Source organism: Pristiophorus japonicus, chromosome 9 (assembly GCF_044704955.1).
Source record: "Pristiophorus japonicus isolate sPriJap1 chromosome 9, sPriJap1.hap1, whole genome shotgun sequence".
Taxonomy (NCBI): domain Eukaryota; kingdom Metazoa; phylum Chordata; class Chondrichthyes; family Pristiophoridae; genus Pristiophorus; species Pristiophorus japonicus.
The window spans coordinates 50,475,348-50,500,234 of NC_091985.1; the positions used below are offsets into that span (position 1 = coordinate 50,475,348).

Consider the following 24,887-nt stretch of genomic DNA (forward strand, 5'->3'; position numbering starts at 1 on the left):
TGTTGGAAATATATAGTAAACCAGTCAGCATCTGTAAAGAGACAGGTTGACATTTTGGAAATATACCCCTAATCAAGCAACGCTTGATGTTCTGCCACTGTAGTCCCATGGTAACCATAATTTCCTATTTCTGCTGAACAAAGATGCCTTTGAAAACTGTTTACACTATGATGGCCAGTATCATGGTGGATCATAGTCCTATGATAAATGGGGGAAAAAATCCTAAAACATTGAGTTTCTGTTGCAAGTATTCTATTGTCATATCTTTCTACGATGCTTATAAAATTCATTAAGCCTATATTTAAGTTGCTGTGTCATCTCTCAAAATTTGTCAACCATATAATTTTGTACATTTTATACTTAATTGTGAATCAAATGCTCAGTGGATAGCATTTGATTGACTTCATTCTTCGTTATTATACGTGTGCCCCCTTGCTCACCTGGTGAGTGCAAATGTTGTAACTTTGAATGAATGCAGGTAAGTTTTTGGCATCTTAACTGTTTTAACACTTACAAATGTGCAATGATCTGTAGTTTTAGTAATTTAAATTTTACTGGTTATCACTGACATGCTAGCTGTATTCAGTCTTATCTTATGGAATTGCTAGGCTTAGAATCTACAATACCTTTGTGCTTCTTTGAGAGAAGGAGGTGGATCAACAAGTTTTTTTTTACCAGTGTGGCTGGGGGTCCCGAACACAACTATGAACATATGAATTGGAAGACAAAGTTTAGGAGGCTTTGCTCTTGGTCCATTTCCTATTATCATAAATATAAAATCTTCCACTCTCCCTACTATCCAGTGTTGTTTAGAATGATAAACTGCCCCTTCTTGCCAAGAAAACATGTTTTCTAGTTATATAGCTATCTTTGTAGCTCGGTCGTCTTTCTCTGCTCAAAAAATCTATACACATACACTCCCAGGTAAAAGGAGATATGATTTTTGATTCACCAGACAAAAATTAGTTTAGATGCTAAATGTCATCCCTATTACAATCTTGATCTGCTCTGTGCAGTAACTGCATTTACATTCGCTCCACATTTGTGTATCTCCAGTTTTAGTCTATGAATGCTTTAAGGGTACAGTGAAGACCATTAGGAAGTAGAGGGAACAAAAGGAATCTTGGATCTATCAATATATGCTAATCAAAATGTAATTTTGGTATCTGTACTAACTAGCTGTTAGCTAATTTTTCAAGAACAGATGCATGTAGTAGGCAACTTTGGTGAGATAGTCGACAGCAGATGAGGAAACTTTTTAATTTGTTAACGATGTGAATAATGCTGCTATGGCTGCACTCTCCCTGCCCATCTCTAGTTGCCCTGTGAACGTGGTGGTCGGCCTGCCTCTTAAACCACTGCAATCCTTGGGACTCCCACAATGGTGTTGGGTAAGAAATTTCAGGATATTGAAGTAGATAAATAGTCTGACCCGGATGAAATGTATCCCAGGCTGTTGAAAGGCAAGGCAGGAAATAGCAGAGGCTCTGACCATCATTTTCTAATCCTCTCTGGCTACAGGCGTGGTGCCAGAGGACTGGAAGACTGCTAACGTTGTACCATTGTTTAAAAAGAGAGAAAGGGATCAACCGAGTAATTACAGGCCAGACAGCCTAACCTCGGTGGTGGGAAAATTATTAGAAAAAATGCTGAGGGACAGTATAAATCATAATTTAGAATGTCACAGATTAATCAAAGGAAGTCAGCATAGATTTGTTAAGGGACGGTCATATCTCACTAATTTGATTGAATTTTTTGATGAGGGTACTGCATTAGATGTAGTCTACATGGATTTTAGCAAGGCCTTTGACAAGGTCCCACATGGCAGGTTGGTCAATAGAGTAAAGGCCCATGGGATCCAAGAGAAAGTGGCAAGTTGGATCCAAAATTGCCTCAGTGGCAGGAAGCAAAGGGTAATGGTCAATGGGTGTTTTTATGATTGGGCTCAGTACTAGGTCCCTTGCTTTTTGTGGTATATATTAATGGTTTAGACTTGAATGTAGGGGGGCATGATTAAGAAGTTTGCAGATGATACAAAAATTGGCCGTGTGGTTGAAAGTGAGGAAGAAAGCTGTAAACTGAAGGAAGATATCAATGGACTGGCCAGTTGGGAAGAAAAGTGGCAAATGGAATTCAATCTGGAGAAGTGTGAGGTAATACATTTGGGGAGAGCTAACAAGGCAAGGGAATACACAATAAATGGTAGGATACTGAGAAATGTAGAACAGAGGGACCTTGGAGTGTATGTCCACAGATCCCTAAAGGTAGCAGGACAGGTAGATAAGATGGTTAAGAAGGCATACAGGTACAGAGGAGATTTACAAGGATGTTGCCTGCACTGGAGAACTTTAGCTATGGGGAAAGCTTGGATAGGCTGGGGTTGTTTTCTTTGGAACAGAGGAGGCTAAAGGGAGACTTATTTGAGGTGCATAAAATTGAGGGGGCCTAGATAAAGTTGATAGGAAGCACCGATTTCCCTTGGCAGAGAGGTCAATAACCAGGGACGTAGATTTGAAGTAATCGGTAAAAGGATTAGAGGGGAATTGAGAACTTTTTTCACCCAGAGGGTGGTGGGAGTATGGAACTCTCTGCCTGAAAGGGCGGTACAGGCAGAAACCCTCATCACATTTGAAAAGTACTTGGATATGCACTTGAGGTGCTGTAAACTGCAAGGCTACGGATCAAGAGCTGAAAGTGGGATTAGGCAGAATAGCATTTTTGGGCTGGTGCAGACTCGATGTACCGAATGGCCTCCAGTCAACTGGTCTGAGATTGCCATAGTTGTCTTCTGATGCGAATAATGGGATGTTTTCTCCAATTTTCATATTGCTGAAATTCGTAGTATTTAAAAAAAAAAAATGTTCTTGGGATATGAGTGACACTTACAACTGCATGGCCTGGTAGGTCATGTCACAGGGGATTAAGAGTGAACCATGCAATGGGAGGCTGGAATGTCATGTAGGCCTAAACAGGTAGAGGTGGCAGGCTGCCTTCCCTGAAGGAAGTGAACCAGTTGGGCTTGCACAGCCACAGGTTACATATCTCAGACCAACAAGTCCCACAATGGATCAAAAGTTGGTCAAACAGCAGCACATCATCTTTGTCCAGAATAACAATTGAGGTAAGATGTTGGTTAATTCTAGCAACTAATCCCAACCATCAAGTCCCTGCTCATAGAAGAGTGATCTTAAAATGAGAATGTTCCACTTTCAAAGACTCTTGTGCCAAATAAATGTCATCCCAGTCCCTTCTCTTTTATCTCTTTCTCTGCGGCCTCCCCCCAGGTCCAGCTGGTTTAATCTCTGCATACCTCCCTCACTGAAATTGAAGTTTTGATACTTAGAAGCTTTTGCTGCTGTATTTTTTGGATATGGGGGCTGCTTTTACTCTTACAGGGTGCTTGAACTTCCTGTGCATGGCCCACTGAAGTCCATTTTTTGTTTGTGTTCAAATTGTATTGTCTGCAGTTGATGATTTAAAAGTTCACATTTTAGCCTGTGACAGTAAATTCTGAATCTCATAGTTGCTTAAAAGCCTTTTTTATCAAACAAACTAGGATCAATAAATGAAAACTCTTATTATAGCCCTGATTTTCAGGTAACCGGGAACAATGGGAAATGAGTTTGTCCAGTGTGCAGGCTTGCAGCACAGAGGGCAGGCCTGGTTGAATTTTCTGCTGGAAGTCCCTGCCTTAATTTGAATAGGATACAGTTACAAGAAAAGCTTGTACAAAGCATGCTGTTACACACTGTGGGTGTTGGAAAATCTGAAGGGGTAGCAGCTCTTAAGAGACAATGCTCACTATAAAAGGGCGAGCAGTGATGGAAACAAAAGTGAAGAAATTGATTATAATGGCACAATGGAGACGTCAGCAACACTGCTCCCTCTGATTTTCCAAAAAGGCCAAAGGCTTCACTTGTGTAGTTAAGCAATCATAGTCAACAAATGAGGTAACAGACAGTATCAAGCTAAAACAAAACTTGCACAAATACAAGAAAGAAGTGATCCCGTGGACTGGGAGAGCTACAAAAGGATGCAAAGAAAGTAATGAGGTGCAAAAAGGAAATATGGGAAAAACACACGAGCTAACAGCAAGTATTTTTGTAAACATATTAAGAGAAAAAGTGGGTGGTATAGAGGAATGTGGGCTCAGTAAAGGCAGGTACAGGTTGGACTTCTCTGGTCCGGAAACATACGTGGTTCGACATCGATTTCCCACGCTTCCTGACTCTCTGATCGGTGCGCAACTGCTGCTTTGCGTGGGTGGCGTCTCAGTTTCCCGCGCTTACTGGCTCTGTGTTCATTGCTGCGGAGAGAGAGAGAGAGCGAGGCCCGAGTTTCGCAGCCTGAGCCGGAGCGTGGCAGAGGCGTTCAGGAGCCTAGGCTCAGCTTGACTTCCCGTGGTTTGGAAAATTCTCTGTTCCGGCAACCGTCGGATCTTGAGGGTGCAGCACCAGAGAGGCTCAACCTATACAAGATTAATGGACAATAAGGAAATGGAAGATGTGTTAAAGAGCACTTTGTATCCATTTTCACAGTAAAAAGGACAAAATACCTAACATTAAATCAAGGGAGGAGCTTAGTGGATTTAATGTGTTTTTAAAAAAAAAAGTAATTATAAAAATAATGTGACTTGAGATAGACAAATCTCCATAATCTGCTAGTTCCCATCCGAGTATTAAAAGATAAGGAAATTGCAGATGCGGTAGCCATAATTTTCCAAAGCTCTAAATTCAGGATGTGTGTTTTTGGATGAAAAAATTGTAAATGTCACACTATTTATTTAAGAAGGCAGGATGTGAGAAACAAGATAATTACAGATCTGTCAATTTAACATCAATCACGGGGAAGTTACTGGAATCTATCAGCAACAAATTGACTGAGCACTTGAACAAATATGAGCTGATCAAAGAGTCGGCATGAGTTTGTAATGGGCAGATCACGTCTGTAATGAACCTAGGTGAGTGTTTTGAGGTCATCAGCATGGTTGTTAGAGGGGTATCTCTGGATGTTGTCAAATGCATTTCGAGAAGTAATCTGATATGGTTTCACACAAGATTAGCAATAATGAAAGCACACAGAATTGGAGGTAACCTTGTGACATGGGTTGGTAATTGGTAGGCAGGAGACATGTGGGATATAGGGAAAGTTATCTGATGGTGGGATGTGACGTTATCGGATCGGTACTGGGGCCTCAGTTTTTCAAAATATATATAAGAAATATTGGAGGCTTGTAAAAAAGGAACAGCAATAATCATGGGCGATTTGAACCTTCATACTGATTGAACAAAGCAAATTGGCCAGGGTAGTCTTGAGGAAGAGTTCATATAGTGTATCCTGGAGTTTCCTTGAACAGTACGTTGTGGAACCAACCAGGGAGCAGGCATCTTAGATCTGGTACTGTGTAAAGAGACAGGATTAATAAACTATCTTCTAGTAAAGGCTCCACTAGGAATGACTGATCATAACATGGTTGAATTTCAAATTCAGTTGGAGGGTGAGAAAATTGGATCTCAAACCAGTGTCCAAAAGGAGACCACAAAGGTATGAAGGCAGAGTTGGCTAAAGTGGACTGGGAAAATAGATTAAAGTGTGGAACGTTTGATGAGCAGTGGCAGACATTTAAGGAGATAATTTCATAACTCTTAACAAAAATATATCATAATGAGAAGTAAAGACTAAGAGAAGAGATAACCATTTGTGGCTAACTAAGGAAATAAGGGATGGTATCAAATTGAAAACAAGGGCATACAATGTGGCTAAGATTAGTGGGAGGCCAGAGGATTGGGAAACTTTTAAAAGCCAGCAAAGAACGACTAAAAAGAATAATAGAGGGAAGATAGATTATGAAAGTAAACTAGCACAAAATATAAAAACATTGTAAGAGTTTCTACGGGTACATAAAAGGGAAAAGAGTGGCTAAAGTAAATGTTGGTCCCCTAGAGGATGAGACTGGGGAATTAATAATGGGGAACAAGGAAGCGGCAGAGACGTTAAACAAATATTTTGTATCGGGCTTCACGGTCGAAGACACTAAAAACATCGCAATAGTGGATAATCAAGGGGCTATAGAATCGCTATCACTAAAGAAGTAGTACTCGATAAAATAATGGGTCTAAAGGCGGACAAGTCCCCTGGACCTGATGGCTTACATCCTAGGGTCTTAAAAGAAGTGGCTGCAGAGATAGTGGATGCATTGGGGTTGTAATCTACCAAAATTCCCTGGATTCTGGGGAAGTCCCAGCGGATTGGAAAACTGCAAATGTAATGCCCCTATTTTTAAAAAAAGGAGGGAGACAGAAAGCAGGAAACTATAGACTAGTTAGCCTAAAATCTGTCATTGGGAAAATGCTGAAGCCCATTATTAAGGAAGCAGTAGCGGGACATTTGGAAAAGCATAATTCAATTAAGCAGAGCCAGCATCGTTTTATGAAAGGGAAATCATGTTTGACACATTTGCTGGAGTTCTTTCAGGATGTAAGGAGCAGGGTGGATAAGGGGGAACCAGTCAATGTGTTGTATTTGGATTCCAGAAGGCATTCGACAAGGTGCCACATAAAAGGTTACTGGGTTGGGGGTAATATATTAGCATGGATAGAGGATTAGCTGACAGAAAACAGTCAGGATAAATGGGTCATTTTCCGGTTGGCAAACAGTAACTACTGGGGTGCCGCAGGGATTGGTGCTGGGGCCTCAACTATTTACAATCTAAATTAATGACTTGGATGAAGGGACTGAGTGTAATGTAGCCAAGTTTGCTGATGAGACAAAGATGAGTGGGAAAGCAAATTGTGAGGAGGACACACACAATCTGCAAAGGGATATAGACAGGCTAAGTGAGTGGGCAAAAATTTGACAGATGGAGTATAATGTGGGAAAATGTGAGGTTATCCACTTTGCCAGAAAAAATAGAAAAGCAAATTATGATTTAAATGGAGAAAAATTGCAAAGTGCTGCAATACAGAGGGACCTGGGGGTCCTTGTGCATGAAACATAAAAAGTTAGCATGCAGGTTCAGCAAGTAATCAGGAACGCAAATGGAATGTTAGCCTTTATTGCAAGGGGGATAGAGTATAAAAACAAAGAAGTCCTGCTACAACTGTACAGGGTATTGGTGAGGCCAAACCGAGAGTACTGCGTACAGTTTTGGTCTCCGTATTTAAGGAAGGATATCCTTGCATTGGAGGCTGTTCAGAGAAGGTTCACTAGGTTGATTCCAGAGTTGAGGGGGTTGACTTATGAAGATAGGTTGAGTAGGTTGGGCCTATACTCATTAGATTTCAGAAGAATGAGAGGCGATCTTATCAACATATAAGAAAATGAGGGGGCTCGATAAGGTGGATGCAGTGAGGATTCTTCCACTCATAGGGGAAACTAAAACTAGAGGACATAGTCTCAGAATAAGGGGCTGCCCATTTAAAACAATGAATTTCTTCTCCTGAGGGTTGTAAAGCTGTGGAATTCTCTGTCCCAGAGAGCTGTGGAGGCTAGGACATTGAATATATCTAAGGTGGAGATAGACAGATTTTTGAGTGATGGGAATAAAGGGTTATGGGGAGCTGGCAGGGAATTGGAGCTGAGTCCATGATCAGTTCAGCCATGATACTAAATGGCAGAGCAGGCTCGAGGGGCCAAATGGCCTACTCTTGCTCCTATTTCTTATGTTCTTATTAATGATTTGGAGTTTGCAGATGATACTAAGTTAGGAGGCACAATAAGTTGTGTCGATGGGAGCAGGAAATTACAAAGGGACATGGACATAAACAAATTGAGCAAAATTATAATATTGAGGTCAGTGTGGTGAGGATTTCTGCCTCTATCACCCTTTCAGGCAGTGAATTCCAGATCCCCATCATCCTCGGGGTGAAGAAATTTCCCCTCGTATCTCTGTCCCCTGGTTGTTGACCCCTCTGCCAAGGGAAACAGGTCATTCCTATCCACTCTATCCAAGCTTCTGATAATTTTATACACCTCAAGCTGGTCTCCCCTCAGCCTCATCTGCTCCAAAGAAAACGGACCCAGCATCTCCAATATTTCCTCATAGCCAAAAGGCAACATTCTTGTAAATCTCCTCTGCACCTTTTCCTGCGCAATCACATTTTTCCTGTAATGTGGTGACCAGAACTGCACACAGTTATCCAGCTGCGGCCTAACCAGTGTTTTGTACAGTTCAAGCATAACCTCCTTGCTCTTGTATTTCATGCCTCGACTAATAAAGGCAAGTATTCCATATGCCGCCTTAACCACCTTATCCACCTGGCCTGGTACCTTCAGGGATCTGTGGACCTGCACTCCAAGGTCCCTTTGTTCCTCTACTTTTCAGTGTCCTACCATTTAATGTGTATTCCCCTGCCTTGTTAGATCTCCCCAAATGCCTTACCTCACACTTAGCTGGATTGAATTCCATTTGCCACCTGACCTGTACATTGATATCTTCCTGCAATCTGCAGCTTTCTTCTTAATTATCAACCACACAGTCTATTTTAGTGAAATCTGCAAACTTCTTAATCAAACCCCCAACATTCAAGTCCAAGTCATTGATATAGAAAATAGGTGCAGGAGTAGGCCATTCGGCCCTTCGAGCCTGCACCACCATTTAATGAGATCATGGCTGATCATTCACCTCAGTACCCCTTTCCTGCTTTCTCTCCATACCTCTTGATCCCTTTAGCCATAAGGGCCATATCTAACTCCCTCTTGAATATATCCAATGAACTGGCATCAACAACTCTCTGCAGCAGGGAATTCCACAGGTTAACAACTCTGAGTGAAGAGGTTTCTCCTCATCTCCGTCCTAAATGGCTTACCCCTTACCCTTAAGACACTGTGTCCCCTGGTTCTGGACTTCCCCAACATCGGGAACATTCTTCCTGCATCTAACCTGTCCAGTCCTGTCAGAATTTTATGTTTCTATGAGATCTCCGCTCATCCTTCTAAACTCCAGTGAATAAAGGTCCAGTTGATCCAGTCTCTCCTCATATGTCAGTCCAGTCATCCCAGGAATCAGACTGGTAAATCTTTGCTGCACTCCCTCAATAGCAAGAATGTCCTTCCTCAGATTAGGAGACCAAAACTGAACACAATATTCCAGGTGAGGCCTCACCAACGCCCTGTACAACTGCAGTAAGACCTCCCTGCTCCTATACTCAAAAACCCCTAGCTATGAAGGCCAACATACCATTTGCCGCCTTCACAGCCTGCTGTACCTGCATGCCAACTTTCAATGACTGACGTACCATGACACCCAGGTCTCGTTGCACCTCCCCTTTTCCTAATCTGCCGCCATTCAGATAATATTCTGCCTTTGTGTTTTTGCCCCCAAAGTGGATAACCTCACATTTATCCACATTATAGTGCATCTGCCATGCATTTTCCCACTCACCGAACCTGTCCAAGTCACCCTGCAGCCTCTTAACATCCTCCTCACAACTCGCACTGCTACCCAGTTTAGTATCATCTGCAAACTTGGAGATATTACACACAATTCCTTCATCGAAATCATTAATGTATATTGTAAATAGCTGGGGTCCCTGCACTGAGCCCTATGGCACCCCACTAGTCACTGCCTGCCATTCCGAAAAGGACCCGCTTATCCCGACTCTCTGCTTCCTGTCTGCCAACCAGTTCTCTATCCACGTCAGTATATTACCCCCAATACCATGTGCTTTAATTTTGCAAACCAATCTCTTGTGTGGGACCTTGTCAAAAGCTTTTTGAAAGTCCAAATACACCACATCCACTGGTTCTCCCTTGTCCACTCTACAAGTTACATCCTCAAAGAATTCCAGAAGATTTGTCGAGCATGATTTCCCTTTCATAAATCCATGTTGACTTGGACCGATCCAGTCGGTGCTTTCCAAATGCGCTGTTATTTCATCTTTAATAATTGATTCCAACATTTTCCCCGCAACTGATGTCAGGCTAACTGGTCTATAATTACCCATTTTCTCTCTCCCTTTTTTAAAAAGTGGTGTTACATTAGCTATCCTCCAGTCCATATGAACTGATCCAGAGTCGATAGACTGTTGGAAAATGATCACCAATGCATCCATTATTTCCAGGGCCACTTCCTAATGGGATGCAGACTATCAGACCCGGGGATTTATTGGCCTTCAATCCCATCAACTTCCCTCTCACAATTTCCCGCCTAATAAGGATATCCTTCAGTTCCTCCTTCTCACTAGATCCTCGGTCCCCTAGTACTTCCGGAAGGTTATTTGTGTCTTCCTTCGTGAAAACAACCAAAGTATTTGTTCAACTGATCTGCCATTTCTTTCTTCCCCATTATAAATTCACCTGAATCTGACTGCAAGGGACCTAGCTTGTCTTCACTAATTTTTTTCTCTTAACATATCTAGAAGCTTTTGCAGTCAGTTTTTATGTTCCCGGCAAGCTTCCTCTCATACTCTTTTATTTTCCCCCTCCTAATTAAACCCTTTGTCCTCCTTTGCTGAATTCTAAGTTTCTTCCAGTCCTCAGGTTTGCTGCTTTTTCTGGCCAATTTATATGCCACTTCCTTGGCTTTAACACTATCCTTAATTTCCCTTGTTAGCCACAGTTGAGCCACCTTCCCCGTTTTATTTTTACTCCAGACAGGGATGTACAATTGTTGGAAGTTCATCCATGTGATCTTTAAATATTTGCCATTACCTATCCACCGTCAACCCTCTAAGTATCATTTGCCAGTCTATTCTAGCCAATTCACGTCTCATACCATCGAAGTTACCTTTCCTTAAGTTCAGGACCCTAGTCTCTGAAATAACTGTCACTCTCCATCTTAATAAGGAATTCTACCATATTATGGTCACTCTTCCCCAAGGGGCCTTGCACAACAAGATTGCTAATTCGTCCTTCCTCATTGCACATCACCCAGTCTAGGATGGCCAGCCTTCTAGTTGGTTCCTCGACATATTGGTCCAGAAAACCATCCCTAATACACGCCAGGAAATCCTTCTCCATCGTATTGCTACCAGTTTGGTTAACCCAATCTATATGAAAACTGCTGTACCTTTGTTGCACGCATCCCTAATTTCTTGTTTGATGCTATCCCCAACCTCAAAAGGCAAGGGACCCAGCAATGAGCCCTGTGGAATCCCAATGGTACAGCCTTCCAGTCACAAAAACCCCCATCAACCATTACCATTTGCTTCCTGCCTCTGAGCCAATTTTGAATCCAACTTGCCACTTTGCCCTGGATCCCATGGGCTTTTACTTTAATGACCAGTCTGCCATGTCATCATTATCAAATGCAGTCCCTCGGAATCGTGGAAGACTTGCTTCCACTCTAAAAATGAGTTCCTAGGTGGCTGAATAGTCCAATACGAGAACCACAGTCCCTGTCACAGGTGGGACAGATAGTCATTGAGGGAAAGGGTGGGTGGGACTGGTTTGCCGCACGCTCTTTCCACTGCCTGCACTTGATTTCTGCATGCTCTCGGCGATGAGACTCCAGGTGCTCAGCGCCTTTCCTCTGGATGCACTTCACTCCACTTACGGTGATCTTTGGCCATGGACTCCCAGGTGTCAGTGGGGATGTTGCACTTTATCAAGGAGGCTTTGAGGGTGTCCTTGTAACGTTTCCTCTGCCCACCTTTGGCTCGTTTTCCGTGAAAGAGTTCTGAGTAGAGCGGTTGCTTTGGGAGTCTCGTGTCTGGCATGTGAACAGTGTGACCTGCCCAGCGGAGCTGATCAAGTGTGGTCAGTGCTTCAATGCTGGGGATGTTGGCCTTATCGTGGACGCTAACGTTGGTGCGTCTGTCATCCCAGGGGATTTGCAGGATCTTGCGGGACCTTATCAAAAGCTTTGCTAAAACCCATATACACGACATACGCACGGCCCTCATCGACCCTCTTGCTTAACTCCCCGAAAAATTCAATCAAGTTAGTCAGATAGGACCTTCCCTTAACAAATCCATGCTGACTCTCCTTGATTGATCCATGTCTTTCCAAATTAAGATTTATCCTGTCCCTCAGGATTTTTCCAATAATTTTCCCACCCCTGAGGTTAGGCTGACTGACCTGTAATTACTTGGCCTATCCTTTTCTCCCTTTTTTAAACAAAGGTACAACATTAGCAGTCCTCTAGCACCACATCTGTATTCAGAGAGGACTAGAAAATGAGGTCAGAGCCTCTGCATTTTGCTCTTTTGCTTCTCTTAACAGCCTGGGTACATTTCATCTGGGCTTGGGGATTTATCCACTTTCAAAGCTGCTAAACCCCTTAATACTTCCTCTCTCACTATCTCATCTAATATTTCACACTCCTCCTCCCTCATTCCAAAGTCTGCATCACCCCTCTCTTTTCAGAAAACAGATGCAAAGTATTCATTAAGAATCATGCCCACGTCTTCTGCCTCCATGCACAGATTTCCTTTATGGTCTCTAATAGGCCCCACTCTTTCTCTAGTTATCCTCTTGCTCTTAATATATTTATAAAACATCTTTGGGTTTTCCCTGATTTTACTTGCCAACATTCTTTCATGCTCTCTTTGCTTTCCTCATATATTTTTTAATTGCACCCCTGCACTTCTTGTACTCCTGGAGTCTCTGCAGTTTTGAGTTTATGGTATCTGTCATAAGTTTCCCTTTTTTTCTTTATTTTACCCTGCATGTCCTTTGACATCCAGGGGGCTCTAGATTTGTTAGCCCCCCACCCTTTTTTTAAAATAAAGTATTGTGTTAAATTTTTGGCACCAAACCTCAGAAAATATATATTGACCTTGGAGGAGGTGGAGGGGGTGGTTAGAGGACTCAACAGAATTATATCACAGCTTAAATTGTTAAATTATAGGGACAGGCTGCATAAACTTGGTTTGCATTCCCTTGAGTTTTGACCTTTACGGGGTGAATTCTTTAAAATGATAAAGGGATTCAATAGAGTAAATACAGATAAACTATTTCTTATGTTACATCTGTGACTACAACAACAACTTATATTTTCATAGCGCCTTTAACGTGTCCCAAAGTGCTTAAAGTACACTTCAATATAGTTGGATGTAAAGTGCTTTGGGATGTCCTGAGGTTGTGAAAGGTGCTATATAAATACAAATAATTTTTTTGTTTTAATTTCCTCTGGTGGCGAAATGTAATTAGGGCCAGTTCATTTTAAGAGTGAAATCGGCGAGCACTTTTTCACATGAAGGTTACTGGAAATCTGGAAAATTCTCCCTCATAAAGCTGTGGATGCTAGGCCAATTAAAACTTTCAAGAGTGAGACCGTAGATATTTGTTGGGCAAGAGGGGCCAAAGAATATGGAGCAAAGGTGGGTCAATGGATTTGAGGTACAGATCAGCAATGATCTAATTTAATTGTGGAACAGGCTAGAGGAGGCTGAATAGGCTACTGCTAGTTCTATATCAATATAGCCACCCATCTGGCTGTAAATAAAGAAGTTCACTGGTGGTAGAAAGAAAAACTAAGCATTTTCTGTTGCCACACTTTTTTTTGACACTCATCAAGCATGCTGCAAACCCATGTTTGGAACTCCACACCCCCTCGGAGGTAACATTTAAAGCATTGTACACAACTGCCTTTTTGTGTACAAACTCTTTCATTATGCCAAAGCTGAATGACATACTTTTTTCTCTTGCATGTGGATGTGGGATAGCAAACAGATACTCAAGCTTCCAGCCTTGTGTTAGTGAGGTCAACAGCTATGGATGTAGAAGTTGGCCCTAGTCTCCTGAGACACTTGTGCTCTTTCCCCCTCACCCTCCTGTCCAAATGTTGTTTCTATTTTCAAAAATGTGTTCATCATGGATGCTCAAATAATGGCCATCAATGTTCATAATATTTCTAGAAGTGCAAACCGTTTCTTTGCATGTAGACAATAGGGGGCAACTTTACCCACAAGGGTAGTATCTGACACCTTGCATTTGAGTGAATCCTATTACCTGCAGAAAGTTCCACGCCCTATTCAGCTATCGCCACCTTCCCACAGGTAAAGTGTTGAAGGAGTTGCCATTTGAAAATTGTTTTTGCTTCATGCAGCCGTGCAGTGCAAACTGCCCAGTAGCAGCATGGCCTGTGAAAACTTGATACTGTGGTTGTGCTTCAATTGTACTGAGTTTTACAAGGTGAATTTATGAGTCCTTTACTGTTTCATCTCTCCTCAGTGATATATAATAGTTGTGAATCTCTTGAAAGCAGTCCTTCACAGCCAGAGTTAAGCAATTCTCATGAGAATTCAGGGATGCAAATACACTCTCCAACACTACAAATGAAGAATACATCTTTTAGCTCCATCACTGCCAAGCTCTTTTGGGTTCTTCTACCATTTTGCAACCAGGAGTCAGCCAATCCAGCTCTGACCAACAACTATAAAACATGTAGTGACCTGCATTTATTCCTCCTCCCTTTCCTGTTGCTCTTCAGGTAAGTGACTTTCCTTTGTGCTGAGCATCAGGACTTGTATGCAAAATTATGATTCCAAAGTTGGGTCTTGCATGTTGTACAGGTTGTTAATCAACTAATACATTATGTTGTGGGGTCTCCAAAACTAGGGGTCAAAAATATTAGATAAACACTAATAAATCCAATAAAGAATTCAGGAGAAACTACCTTACCCAGAGAGCGGTTAGAATGTGGAACTTGCGACCTCAAGAAGGAGTAGAGACAAATAGCATAGATGTATTTAAGGGGAAGCTAGATAAGTACATAAAGGAGAAAGGGATAGAAGGATATGGTGATAGGATTTAGATGAAGTAGGGTGGGAGGAGGCTTGTGTGGGGCATGAAACACTGGCACGCAGCAGTTGGGTTGAATGGTCTGTTTCTGTGCTGTAAATTCTGTGTTGCAATAAGCTCATCAGTTACAGGGAGTATTTAGCCCAGTCCTGATGCCTACTCTTTCAGGTATAAGATATTAAGAATTAGGAGCAGAAGTAGGCCATCCAACCCCTCAAGCCTACTCGACCATTCAATGAGATCATGGCTGATCTTCTACTGTAACTCTACTTTCCTGCACTATCCCCAAATCCATCGATTCCCTTAATAACCAAAAATTTACTGATCTCTGTCTTGAATATACTCAACGACTGAGTCTCCACAGCCCTCTGGGGTACAGAATTCCAAAGATTCACCAACCACTGCGTGAAGAAATTTCTCCTCATCTCCGTCCTAATTGGCCAACCTCTTATTCTGAGACTGTGACCCCTGGTCCTAGACTCCCCAGCCAGGGGAAATGAACTCCCTGCATCTACCTTGCCAAGCCCTGAAAGAATGTTGCATGTTTCAGAGATCATCTCTCATTCCTCTAAACTCTAGAGAATATGGGCCTAGTCTACTCAATCTCCTTATGGGACAATCCCCCCATCTCAGCAATCAGTCTGTTGAACGAACCTTCGTTACACTCACTCTATGGCAAGTATATAGTAAAGAGGCCAAAACTGTACACAATACTCCAGGTTTGGTCTAACCAGTGCCCTATAAAATTGCAGTAAGACATCTACTATTTACTCAAATTGACTAGTAATAAAGGCAAACATACCATTTGCTTTCTTATATGAACATACTTATTTGTACTGCCAAAATGGCCACCATGCTCCACCCTTTGTCTATGATTGATCCCCTTGGAGGATAAGCCACACCCTGAAGTTTCACTGGAATGTGTAACTGAAACTGCCCATCCCAAGGTCTCACTGACTTGGCAAATTATAACTCAATCGACTTTGACTTCCTGAAGCATAGAAAATAGGTGCAGGAGTAGGCCATTCGAGCTTGCACCACCATTCAATATGATCATGGCTGATCATGCAACTTCAGTACTCCATTCCTGCTTTCTCTCCATACCCCTTGATCCCTTTAGCCGTAAGGGCCACATCTAACTCCCTTCTGAATATATCTTAACGAACTGGCCTCAACAACTTTCTGTGGTAGAGAATTCCACAGGTTCACAATTCTCCTCATCTCGGTCCTAAATGGCTTATCCCTTATCCTTAGACTGTGACCTCTGGTTCTGGACTTCCCCATGCATCTAACCTGTCCAATCCCGTCAGAAATTTATGTTTCTATGAGATCCCCTCTCATTCATCTAAATTCCAGTGAATATAAGCCTAGTCGATCCTTCATATGTCAGTCTTGCCATCCCGGGAATCAGTCTGGTGAACCTTCGCTGCACTCCCTCAATAGCAACAATGTCCTTCGTCAGATTAGCAGACCAAAACTGAACACACTATTCAAGGTGTGGCCTCACCAAGGCCCTGCACAACTGCAGTAAGACCTCCCTGCTCCGATACTCAAATCCTCTCGCTATGAAGGCCAACATGCCATTTGCCTTCACCGCCTGCTGTACCTGCATGCCAACTTTCAATGACTGATGTACCATGACACCCAGGTCTCATTGCACCTCCCCTTTTCCTGATCTGTCACCATTCAGGTAATATTCTGCCTTCCTGTTTTTGCCTCCAAAGTGGATAACCTCTCATTTATCTACATTATACTGCATCTGCCATACATTTGCCCACTCACCTAACCTGTCCAAGTCACCCTGCAGCCTCTTAGCATCCTCCTCACAGCTCACACTGCCACCCAGCTTAGTGTCATCTGCAAACTTGGAGATATTACATTCAATTCCTTCATCTAAATCATTAATGTATATTATAAATAGCTGAACCGTGCGGTACCCCACTAGTCACTGCCTGCCATTCTGAAAAGGACCAGTTTATTCCTACTCTTTGCTTCCTGTTTACCAACCAGTTCTCTATCCACGTCAATACATTACCCCCAATACCATGTGCTTTAATATTGGACACTAATCTCTTGTGTGGGACCTAGTCAAAAGCCTTTTGAAAGTCCAAATACACCACATTCACTGGTTCTCCCTTGTCCACTCTACTAGTTACATCCTCAAAAGATTCTAGAAGATTTGTCAAGCATGATTTCCCTTTCATAAATCCATGCTGACTTGGACCGATCCTGTCACTGCTTTCCAAGTGCGCTGCTTTACATCTTTAATAATTGATTCCAACATTTTCCCCACTACCGATGTCAGGCTAACCGGTCAATAATTCCCTGTTTTCTCTCTCCCTCCTTTTTTTTTAAAAGTGGGGTTACATTAGCTACCCTCCAATCCATACGAACTGATCCAGAGTCTATAGAATGTTGGAAAATGACCACCAATACATGCACTATTTCTAGGGCCACTTCCTTAAGTACTCTGGGATACAGACTATCAGACCCTGGGGATTTATCGGCCTTCAATCCCATCAATTTTCATAACACAATTTCCTGACTAATAAGGATTTAAGGATTTCCTTCAGTTCCTCCTTTTTTGCTAGACCCTCAGTCCCCTAGTATTTCCAGAAGGTTATTGGTGTCTTCCTTAGTGAAGACAGAACCAAAGTATTTGTTCAATTGGTCGGCCATTTCTTTGTTCCCCATTATAAATTCACCTGAATCTGACTGCAAGGGCCCTATGTTTGTCTTCACTAATCTTTTTCTCTTCATATATCTGTGGAAGCTTTTGCAGTCAGTTTTTATGTTCCCTGCAAGCTTACTCTCATACTCTATTTCCCCCCTCCTAATTAAACCCTTTGTCCTCCTCTGTTGAATTCTAAATTTCTCCCAGTCCTCAGGTTTGCTGCTTTTTCTGGCCAATTTATATGCTTCTTCCTTGGATTTAACACTATCCCTAATTTCCCTTGTTAGCCACGGTTGAGTCACCTTCCCTGTTTTATTTTTACACCAGACAGGGATGTACAATCATTGAAGTTCATCCATGTGATCTTTAAATGTCTGCCATTGCCTATCCACCGTCAACCCTTTAAGTATAATTTGCCAGTCTATCCTAGCCAATTCATGTCTCATACCATCGAAGTTACCTTTCTTTAAGTTCAGGACCCTTGTCTCTGAATTAACTGTCACTCTCCATCTTAATGAAGAATTCTACCATATTATGGTCACTCTTCCCCAAAGGGCCTCACACAACAGGATTGGTAATTAATTCTCTCTCGTTACACAACACCCAGTCTAGGATGGCCAGCTCTCTAGTTTGTTCCTTGACATATTGGTCTAGAAAACCATCCCTTATGCACACCAGGAAATCCTCCTCCACCGTATTGTTACCAGTTTGGTTAGCCCAATCTATATGTAGATTAAAGTCGCCCATGATAACTGCTGTACCTTTTTTGCATGCATCCATGTTTGATGCCATCCCCAATCTCACTACTACTGTTTGGTGGTCTGTACACAACTCCCACTAAGGTTTTCTGCCCTTTGCTGTTCCGCAACTCTACCCAGACAGATTCCACATCGTCCAAGCTAATGTCCTTCCTTACTATTGTGTTAATCTCCTCTTTAACCAGCAATGCTACCCCACCTCCTTTTTCCTTTCTGTCTATCCTTCCTAAATATTGAATACCCCTGGATGTTCCCAGCCTTGGTCACCCTGAAGCCACGTCTCTGTAATCCCAATTACATCACATCCGTTAACAGCTATCTGCGCAGTTAATTCATCCAGCTTATTACGAATGCTCCACGCATTGAGACACAGAGCCTTCAGACTTGTTTTTTTTTTTAAACACTTTGTCCTTTTTAGAATTATGTTTTTGATTTCTCTGACCTCTACTTTTCCTTATCTCGTTTCAACCTTTTGCTGCTTCCCCATTTTACTTCCCTCTGTCTCCCTGCTTAGATTCCCATCCCCCTGCCATATTAGTTTAAACCCTCCCCAACAGCACTAGCAAACACTCCCCCTAGGACCTCCGTTCCGGTCCTGCCCAGGTGCAGACCGTCCAGTTTGTACTAGTCCCACCTCCCCCAGAACTGGTTCCAATGTCCCAGGAATTTGAATCCCTCCCTCTTGCACCATTCCTCAAGCCACGTATTTATTCTGCACTATCCTGCAATTTCTACTCTTGACTAGCACTGGTAGCAATCCTGAGATTACTACCTTTTTGAGGTCATACTTTTTAATTTAATTCCTAGCTCCCTAAATTCAGCTTGTAGGACCTCATCCTGTTTTTCCCTATTTATGCACCACAACAACTGGCTGTTCACCCTCCCCCTCCAGAATGCCCTGCAGCCGCTCCGAGACATCCTTGCACCAGGGAGGCGACATACCATTCTAGAGTCTCGATTGCGGCCGCAGAACTGCCTATGTATTCCCCTTACAATAGAATCCCCTACCACTATAGCTCTCCCACTCTTGTTCCTGCCCTCCTGTGCAGCAAAGCCACCCATGGTGCCATGAACTTGGCGGCGGCGGCTGCTGCTGCCTTCCCCTAATGAGTCATCTCCCACAATAGTACCCAAAACGGTGTATCTCTTTTGGAGGGAGAAGACTGCAGAGGACCCCTGCATTACCTTCCTTTCATTGCTCTGCCTGATGGTCACCCATTCCCTATCTGCCTATGTAACCTTTACCTGCGGAGTGACCAACTCACTAAACGTGCTATTCACGACATCCTCAACATTGCGGATGCTCCAGAGTGAATCCATGCGCAGCTCCTGTGCCGCAATGTCGGGAGCTGCAGCTGGACACACTTCCTGCACACATAGTAGTCAGGGACACTGGAAGCGTCCCTCATTTCCCACATAGCGATAGATGGAGCTCCACAGAAGACAGCAAGGGCCAGCCAAAGTGCCTTACCCCAGTCCAAGTGCATGCTTCCCCCAGCCAAACTGCCTTATTCCAGTCCAAGTGGATACCTCCCCCAGCCCAACTACCTTACCCCAGTGCAACTGCATTCTCTGCCCCCCCCCCCCCCCCCATAGATGGAGCAGGCATTGTGTACGGATTGTTAACAGGTTTATTGGGTGTGAAGTGAATAATGACAGTGTCGAGACTTCTGGATATCATCCATTCCAACAATGTCCCTTGTAGGGGGTTGTAAGATCATGATCCGTCTTCCCTGAATTACCTCTCTTCCCCCTCTCTCTCTCTCTCTTCCCCCCCCCCCCCCAGTTGATATTTAGTTACAACTGTATCTTGTCTCCTCCATTGGGTGTGGGATACCCTTTGTGAACATTTAATTAAGCAGCTTATGAAAGTTATGCTTCAGATGCTCAATATGAATTGGCGATATCAGAATTTGCCCGTGTACATTAGTAGGTGTATGCATGTAGAAGATTGGCAAGGAAATTAGAGTGGCATATAAGTTTCTGGTACTCTGAACATTTAACCAGTCCTAAAATACCTTGAGAACTATGTACTGGTTAGTGGTGATTTTTTTGTTAAAAGGGGACAGACACTGGGAGCAATTTCCCCTTCTCCCTCCCCCAAGAAGTTTTACATCTTTTACTATGATTAAAGCCTGTGCGCATTTACAGCCCACAATCCTCTAATATCCGAACGGTCAGCTATCCATGAATTGTGTAACATATTTTGATGGTCAGTTATTCACACGTCTGCTTTTTGAACTTCGATACCTTTGATCTTAATGGAATTAGCACCCAAAGCAAATCTGCGGATCCTGTAGTTCCAGATTAAGCATGCTGCGTTGGTCTTATAAACCGTTTGTTTCTGATCTTTCTGTATCTGGGTATGGAAAGATAGCTTTCATTTAACTCTAGCTATTTCCCTATAGCACATCTTTTAATTTTAGGGATTAAACTTGCAACAAGTTTTTAAGTAAAAGTGCGATATAACATCATGTGGTGTTTTATAGTACACCATTTTATGTAAGTCGTTATGATCATAGGCAGTTCCTCAAAATCGAGGAAGACTTGCTTTTACTCTATAAAAGTGAGTTCTTAAGTGACTCAACAGTCCAATACGGGAATTACAGTCTCTGTCACCATGACTGGTAACAGTTTAAACCGATAATGTAAATATTCTGATTAACCGCTGCGGCAGGGGATAATGTAAAGCAGCAACCCACCGCCTAAATCCACAAGCGAGTCTCTAGAATTTTTGCCTCGAGCCCGGTTTATATTTTCCCTTTATTCAAGTTGGGAAGAATCGTCAATCAAAAAAGGAACAGAAGTAGTGCAAGTACTACAAAAGAGCCAGTGGAAGAATTGAGAATATCCGCCTACATGTCAGTACCCTGGAAGGAGGGACAGGAAAAGACGATTTAACCAAACAAGTTCGAACGTGATAACTAAAACCCTTCTTTGACCCATTGTCGTGTTCTACGTATTTATTTTGTTTAGGAGTTCGGTTTCAGCTCCTTTTTTGCCTCTACTCTTGTGTTGAATGTTTAAATAAGTAATCTTTATATTCTATAATTGGGATAAATATTACCAGTATCTCAGTTATGTGAACTTCTCTTGGATTACCTCGCTCTCCCGACCGATTTACCCTAACCTTGCGGAAGTTCTGTGTCAAAGGTCAGGTAGCCGCAGATCCTTGGGAATATCTTCCGTGCTCTTAATATAAAAACTCACATTACGAAAAACAAACATGGGACTTGGGTAAAATCTTCTCCGATGAGCGACTAAAAATCCTCGAGGCGGAGTTTGTTCAAAGGTTCGTCGAGCGGAGGGACGCATGCGCGTGGGGTCGAAATTCAAACTGGGAGAGGAATGAGCGGGAAAAGCGAGCGCGAGAGATCGGGCGGTTGACACCGCGCGCGGATTTAAACCGCCGTCCGTTAAAGCGAGGCGTTCGAGGGTCTTCTGCTTCGCCGGAGAGCAACTAACATGGAGCACCATACGTCAGACGTGAAAAATGAAGTGCCTGAACGTTTACAGAAAGATGGAAGCGTACTCCCGCTTCCACCCGTTGCCGATAGGGATGAGAATGAGATTATCCTTAAGATGCCGACTCCCAACGCCCCCCAGGCGCGCCACAGTAAGCCCACGCCCAAACGCAAACACAAGACCAAACGCATCAGATTGTTTTCTTCAGCCCACGGACTTGCTTCGGCGATGGCTCATCTGAGTCACATTGATGCCTCCCGATTCTCGACCAAACCGATGTTCAAGCCACTGATCAAGACACAGCTGCAGATGGCGACCGGGCCCAAATGGAAGTGGGCCAGACGGTGCTCCATCACTCTGTTTTGGTTCATTTGGATAGGCTTCCTGACGGCGGCCGTGATAATCATCCTAAAGAGCCCCGGGTGTAAACCTATCCCTAAACTGAGATGGTGGCATAAGGGACCGATGTATCGCATTGCCGTCCGATCCTACCTTGATACCAACGGGGATGGAGTCGGAGACCTGCTTGGTATAAACATCTGTACATAATACTCATATCTTATATAGACCCTTAAAGTTGTCATTACTTGCATTTCCTGTTTTTGTGTTTTTACGCCACCCCTGCTTGTCATGTTTAACCACATTAACGGTCCTTGGAGGCCAATTCTCTCAGCTACAGGATATCGCTGCGGGAGTTCCTCAGGGCAGTGTCCTACGCCCAAACATCTTCAGCTGCTCCATCATAAGGTCAGAAGTGGCGTTAGTCTCCGATGATTTAACAATGCCCCTCGCCCCAATTCACAATTCTTCAGACCTGGACAATTCCCAGGCGTGGGCCAATAAGTGGCAAGTAATATTTGGGCCACACAATGGTCATTTCCAACCAAGGAGAGCATAGCCTCATCCCCATGACATTCAATGGCATTGCCAAGTCCCCTACCATAAACATCTTGGGAACAACCATTGACCAGAAACGGAACTGGATCATTTACGTAGAATCATAGAATAGTTACAGCGCGGAAGAAGGCTGTGCTGACTCTCAGCTAGTCCCAGTCCCCTGCCCTTTCTCCGTAGCCCTGCAATTTATTTTCTTTCAGATACTTATCCAAGTCCCCATTGAAAGATAAAATTGAGTTTGCCTCCAACAATGCAATGCATTTCTGATCTTAACCATTCGCGTAAAAAAGTTTTTCTTGCGTTGCCTTTAATTCTTTTAACTTATCACCTTAAATTTCTGTCCTCTGGTTCTCGACCCTTCTGCCAGTGGGATCGGTTTCACTCGATAAGAACGTAAGAAATAGGAGAAAAAGTAGGCCATACGGCCCTCGAGTCTGCTCCGCAATTTAATACTGATCCGATCATGGACTCGGGTCCACCTCCCTGCCCGCTCCCCTTAACCCAATCCCTTATTAGTTAAGAAACTGTCTATCTGTCTTAAATTTATTTCATGTCCCGGCTTCCACAGCTCTCTGAGGCAGTGAATTCCACAGATTTACAGCTCCCTGAGAAAAGAAATTCCTCCTCATCTCAGTTTTAAATGGGCAGCCCCTTATTCTAAGATTATGCCCTCTAGTTCCAGTCTCCCCTATCAGTGGAAACATCCCCTCTGCATCAACCTTGTCAAGCCCCCTCATAATCTTATACGTTTCAATAAGATCATCTCACATTCTTCTGAATTCCAATGAGTAGAGGCCCAACTTACTCAACCTTTCCTCATAAGTCATTTTGCTTCGGTCTTCACAGTGGAAGACACAAAAACCATGCCAAAAATTGCTGGTCACAGGAATGTGGGAAGGGAGGACCTTGAGGCAATCACTATCACTAGGGGGGTAGTGCTGGACAGGCTAATGGCACTCAAGGTAGACAAGTCCCCTGGTCCTGATGAAATGCATCCCAAGATATTAAAATAGATGGCGGAAGTTATAGCAGATGCATTTGTTATAATTACCAAAAGTCTCTGGACTCTGGGGAGGTACCAGCGGATTGGAAAACAGCTAATGTAACGCCTCTGTTTAAAAAGGGGGGCAGACAAAAGGCAGGTAACTATAGGCCGGTTAGTTTAACATCTGTAGTGGAGAAAATGCTTGAAACTATCATTAAGGAAGAAATAGCGGGACATCTAGATACGAATAGTGCAATCAAGCAGACGCAGCATGAATTCATGAAGGGGAAATCATGTTTAACTAATTTACTGGAATTCTTTGAGGATATAACGAGCATGGTGGATAGAGGTGTACCAATGGATGTGGTGTATTTAGATTTCCAAAAGGAATTCGATAAGGTGCCACACAAAAGGTTACTGCAGAAGATAAGGGTACGCGGAGTCAGAGGAAATGTATTAGCATGGATAGAAAATTGGCTGGCGAACAGAAAGCAGAGAGTCGGGATAAATGGGTCCTTTTCGGGTGGGAAATCGGTGGTTAGTGGTGTGCCACAGAGATCGGTGCTGGGACCACAACTGTTTACAATATACATAGATGATCTGGAAGAGGGGACAGAGTGTAGTGTAACAAAATTTGCAGATGACACAAAGCTAAGTGGGAAAGCGGGTTGTGTAGAGGACACAGAGCAGGTTGTGTAGAGGGCAAAGAGATTTAGATAGGTTAAGCGAATGGGCTAAGGTTTGGCAGATGGAATACAATGTCGGAAAGTGTGAGGTCATCCACCTTGGGAAAAAAAACAGTAAAAGGGAATATTATTTGAATGGGGAGAAATTACAACATGCTGCGGTGCAGAGGGACCTAGGGGTCCTTGTGCATGAATCCCAAAAAGTTAGTTTGCAAGTGCAGCAGGTAATCAGGAAGGCGAATGGAATGTTGGCCTTCATTGCGAGAGGGATGGAGTACAAAAGCAGGGAGGTCCTTCTGCAACTGTATAGGGTATTGGTGAGGTCGCACCTGGAGTACTGCGTGCAGTTTTGGTCACCTTACTTAAGGAAGGATATACTAGCTTTGGAGGGGGTACAGAGACGATTCACGAGGCTGATTCCGGAGATGAGGGGGTTACCTTATGATGATAGATTGAGTAGACTGGGTCTTTACTCGTTGGAGTTCAGAAGGATGAGGGGTGATCTTATAGAAACATTTAAAATAATGAAAGGGATAGACAAGATAGAGGCAGAGAGGTTGTTTCCACTGGTCGGGGAGACTAGAACTAGGGGGCACAGCCTCAAAATACGGGGGAGCCAATTTAAAACTGAGTTGAGAAGGAATTTCTTCTCCCAGAGGGTTGTGAATCTGTGGAATTCTCTGCCCAAGGAAGCAGTTGAGGCTAGCTCATTGAATGTATTCAAGTCACAGATAGAT

The 24,887-nt window shown here is 43.2% G+C and overlaps 1 protein-coding gene and 1 long non-coding RNA gene across 2 annotated transcripts in view; one reads left to right on the plus strand and one right to left on the minus strand.

The window, feature by feature from the left end:
* The window catches only part of LOC139273047 (uncharacterized), a 58,970-nt gene extending 37,458 nt beyond the window's left edge, over positions 1 to 21,512 (minus strand). Inside the window, exons 1-2 of the long non-coding RNA XR_011595002.1 lie at positions 21,220 to 21,512; positions 4,197 to 4,468 (exon numbers count right to left, since the gene is read on the minus strand). This is a non-coding gene — a long non-coding RNA (uncharacterized lncRNA). The remainder of the gene's footprint in view (positions 1 to 4,196; positions 4,469 to 21,219) is intronic.
* The window catches only part of LOC139273046 (4F2 cell-surface antigen heavy chain-like), a 399,955-nt gene continuing 396,531 nt past the window's right edge, over positions 21,464 to 24,887 (plus strand). Inside the window, exon 1 of the mRNA XM_070889347.1 lies at positions 21,464 to 22,111. Within this exon, the coding sequence (XP_070745448.1) occupies positions 21,583 to 22,111 (529 nt within the window). The 5' untranslated portion in view covers positions 21,464 to 21,582. The remainder of the gene's footprint in view (positions 22,112 to 24,887) is intronic.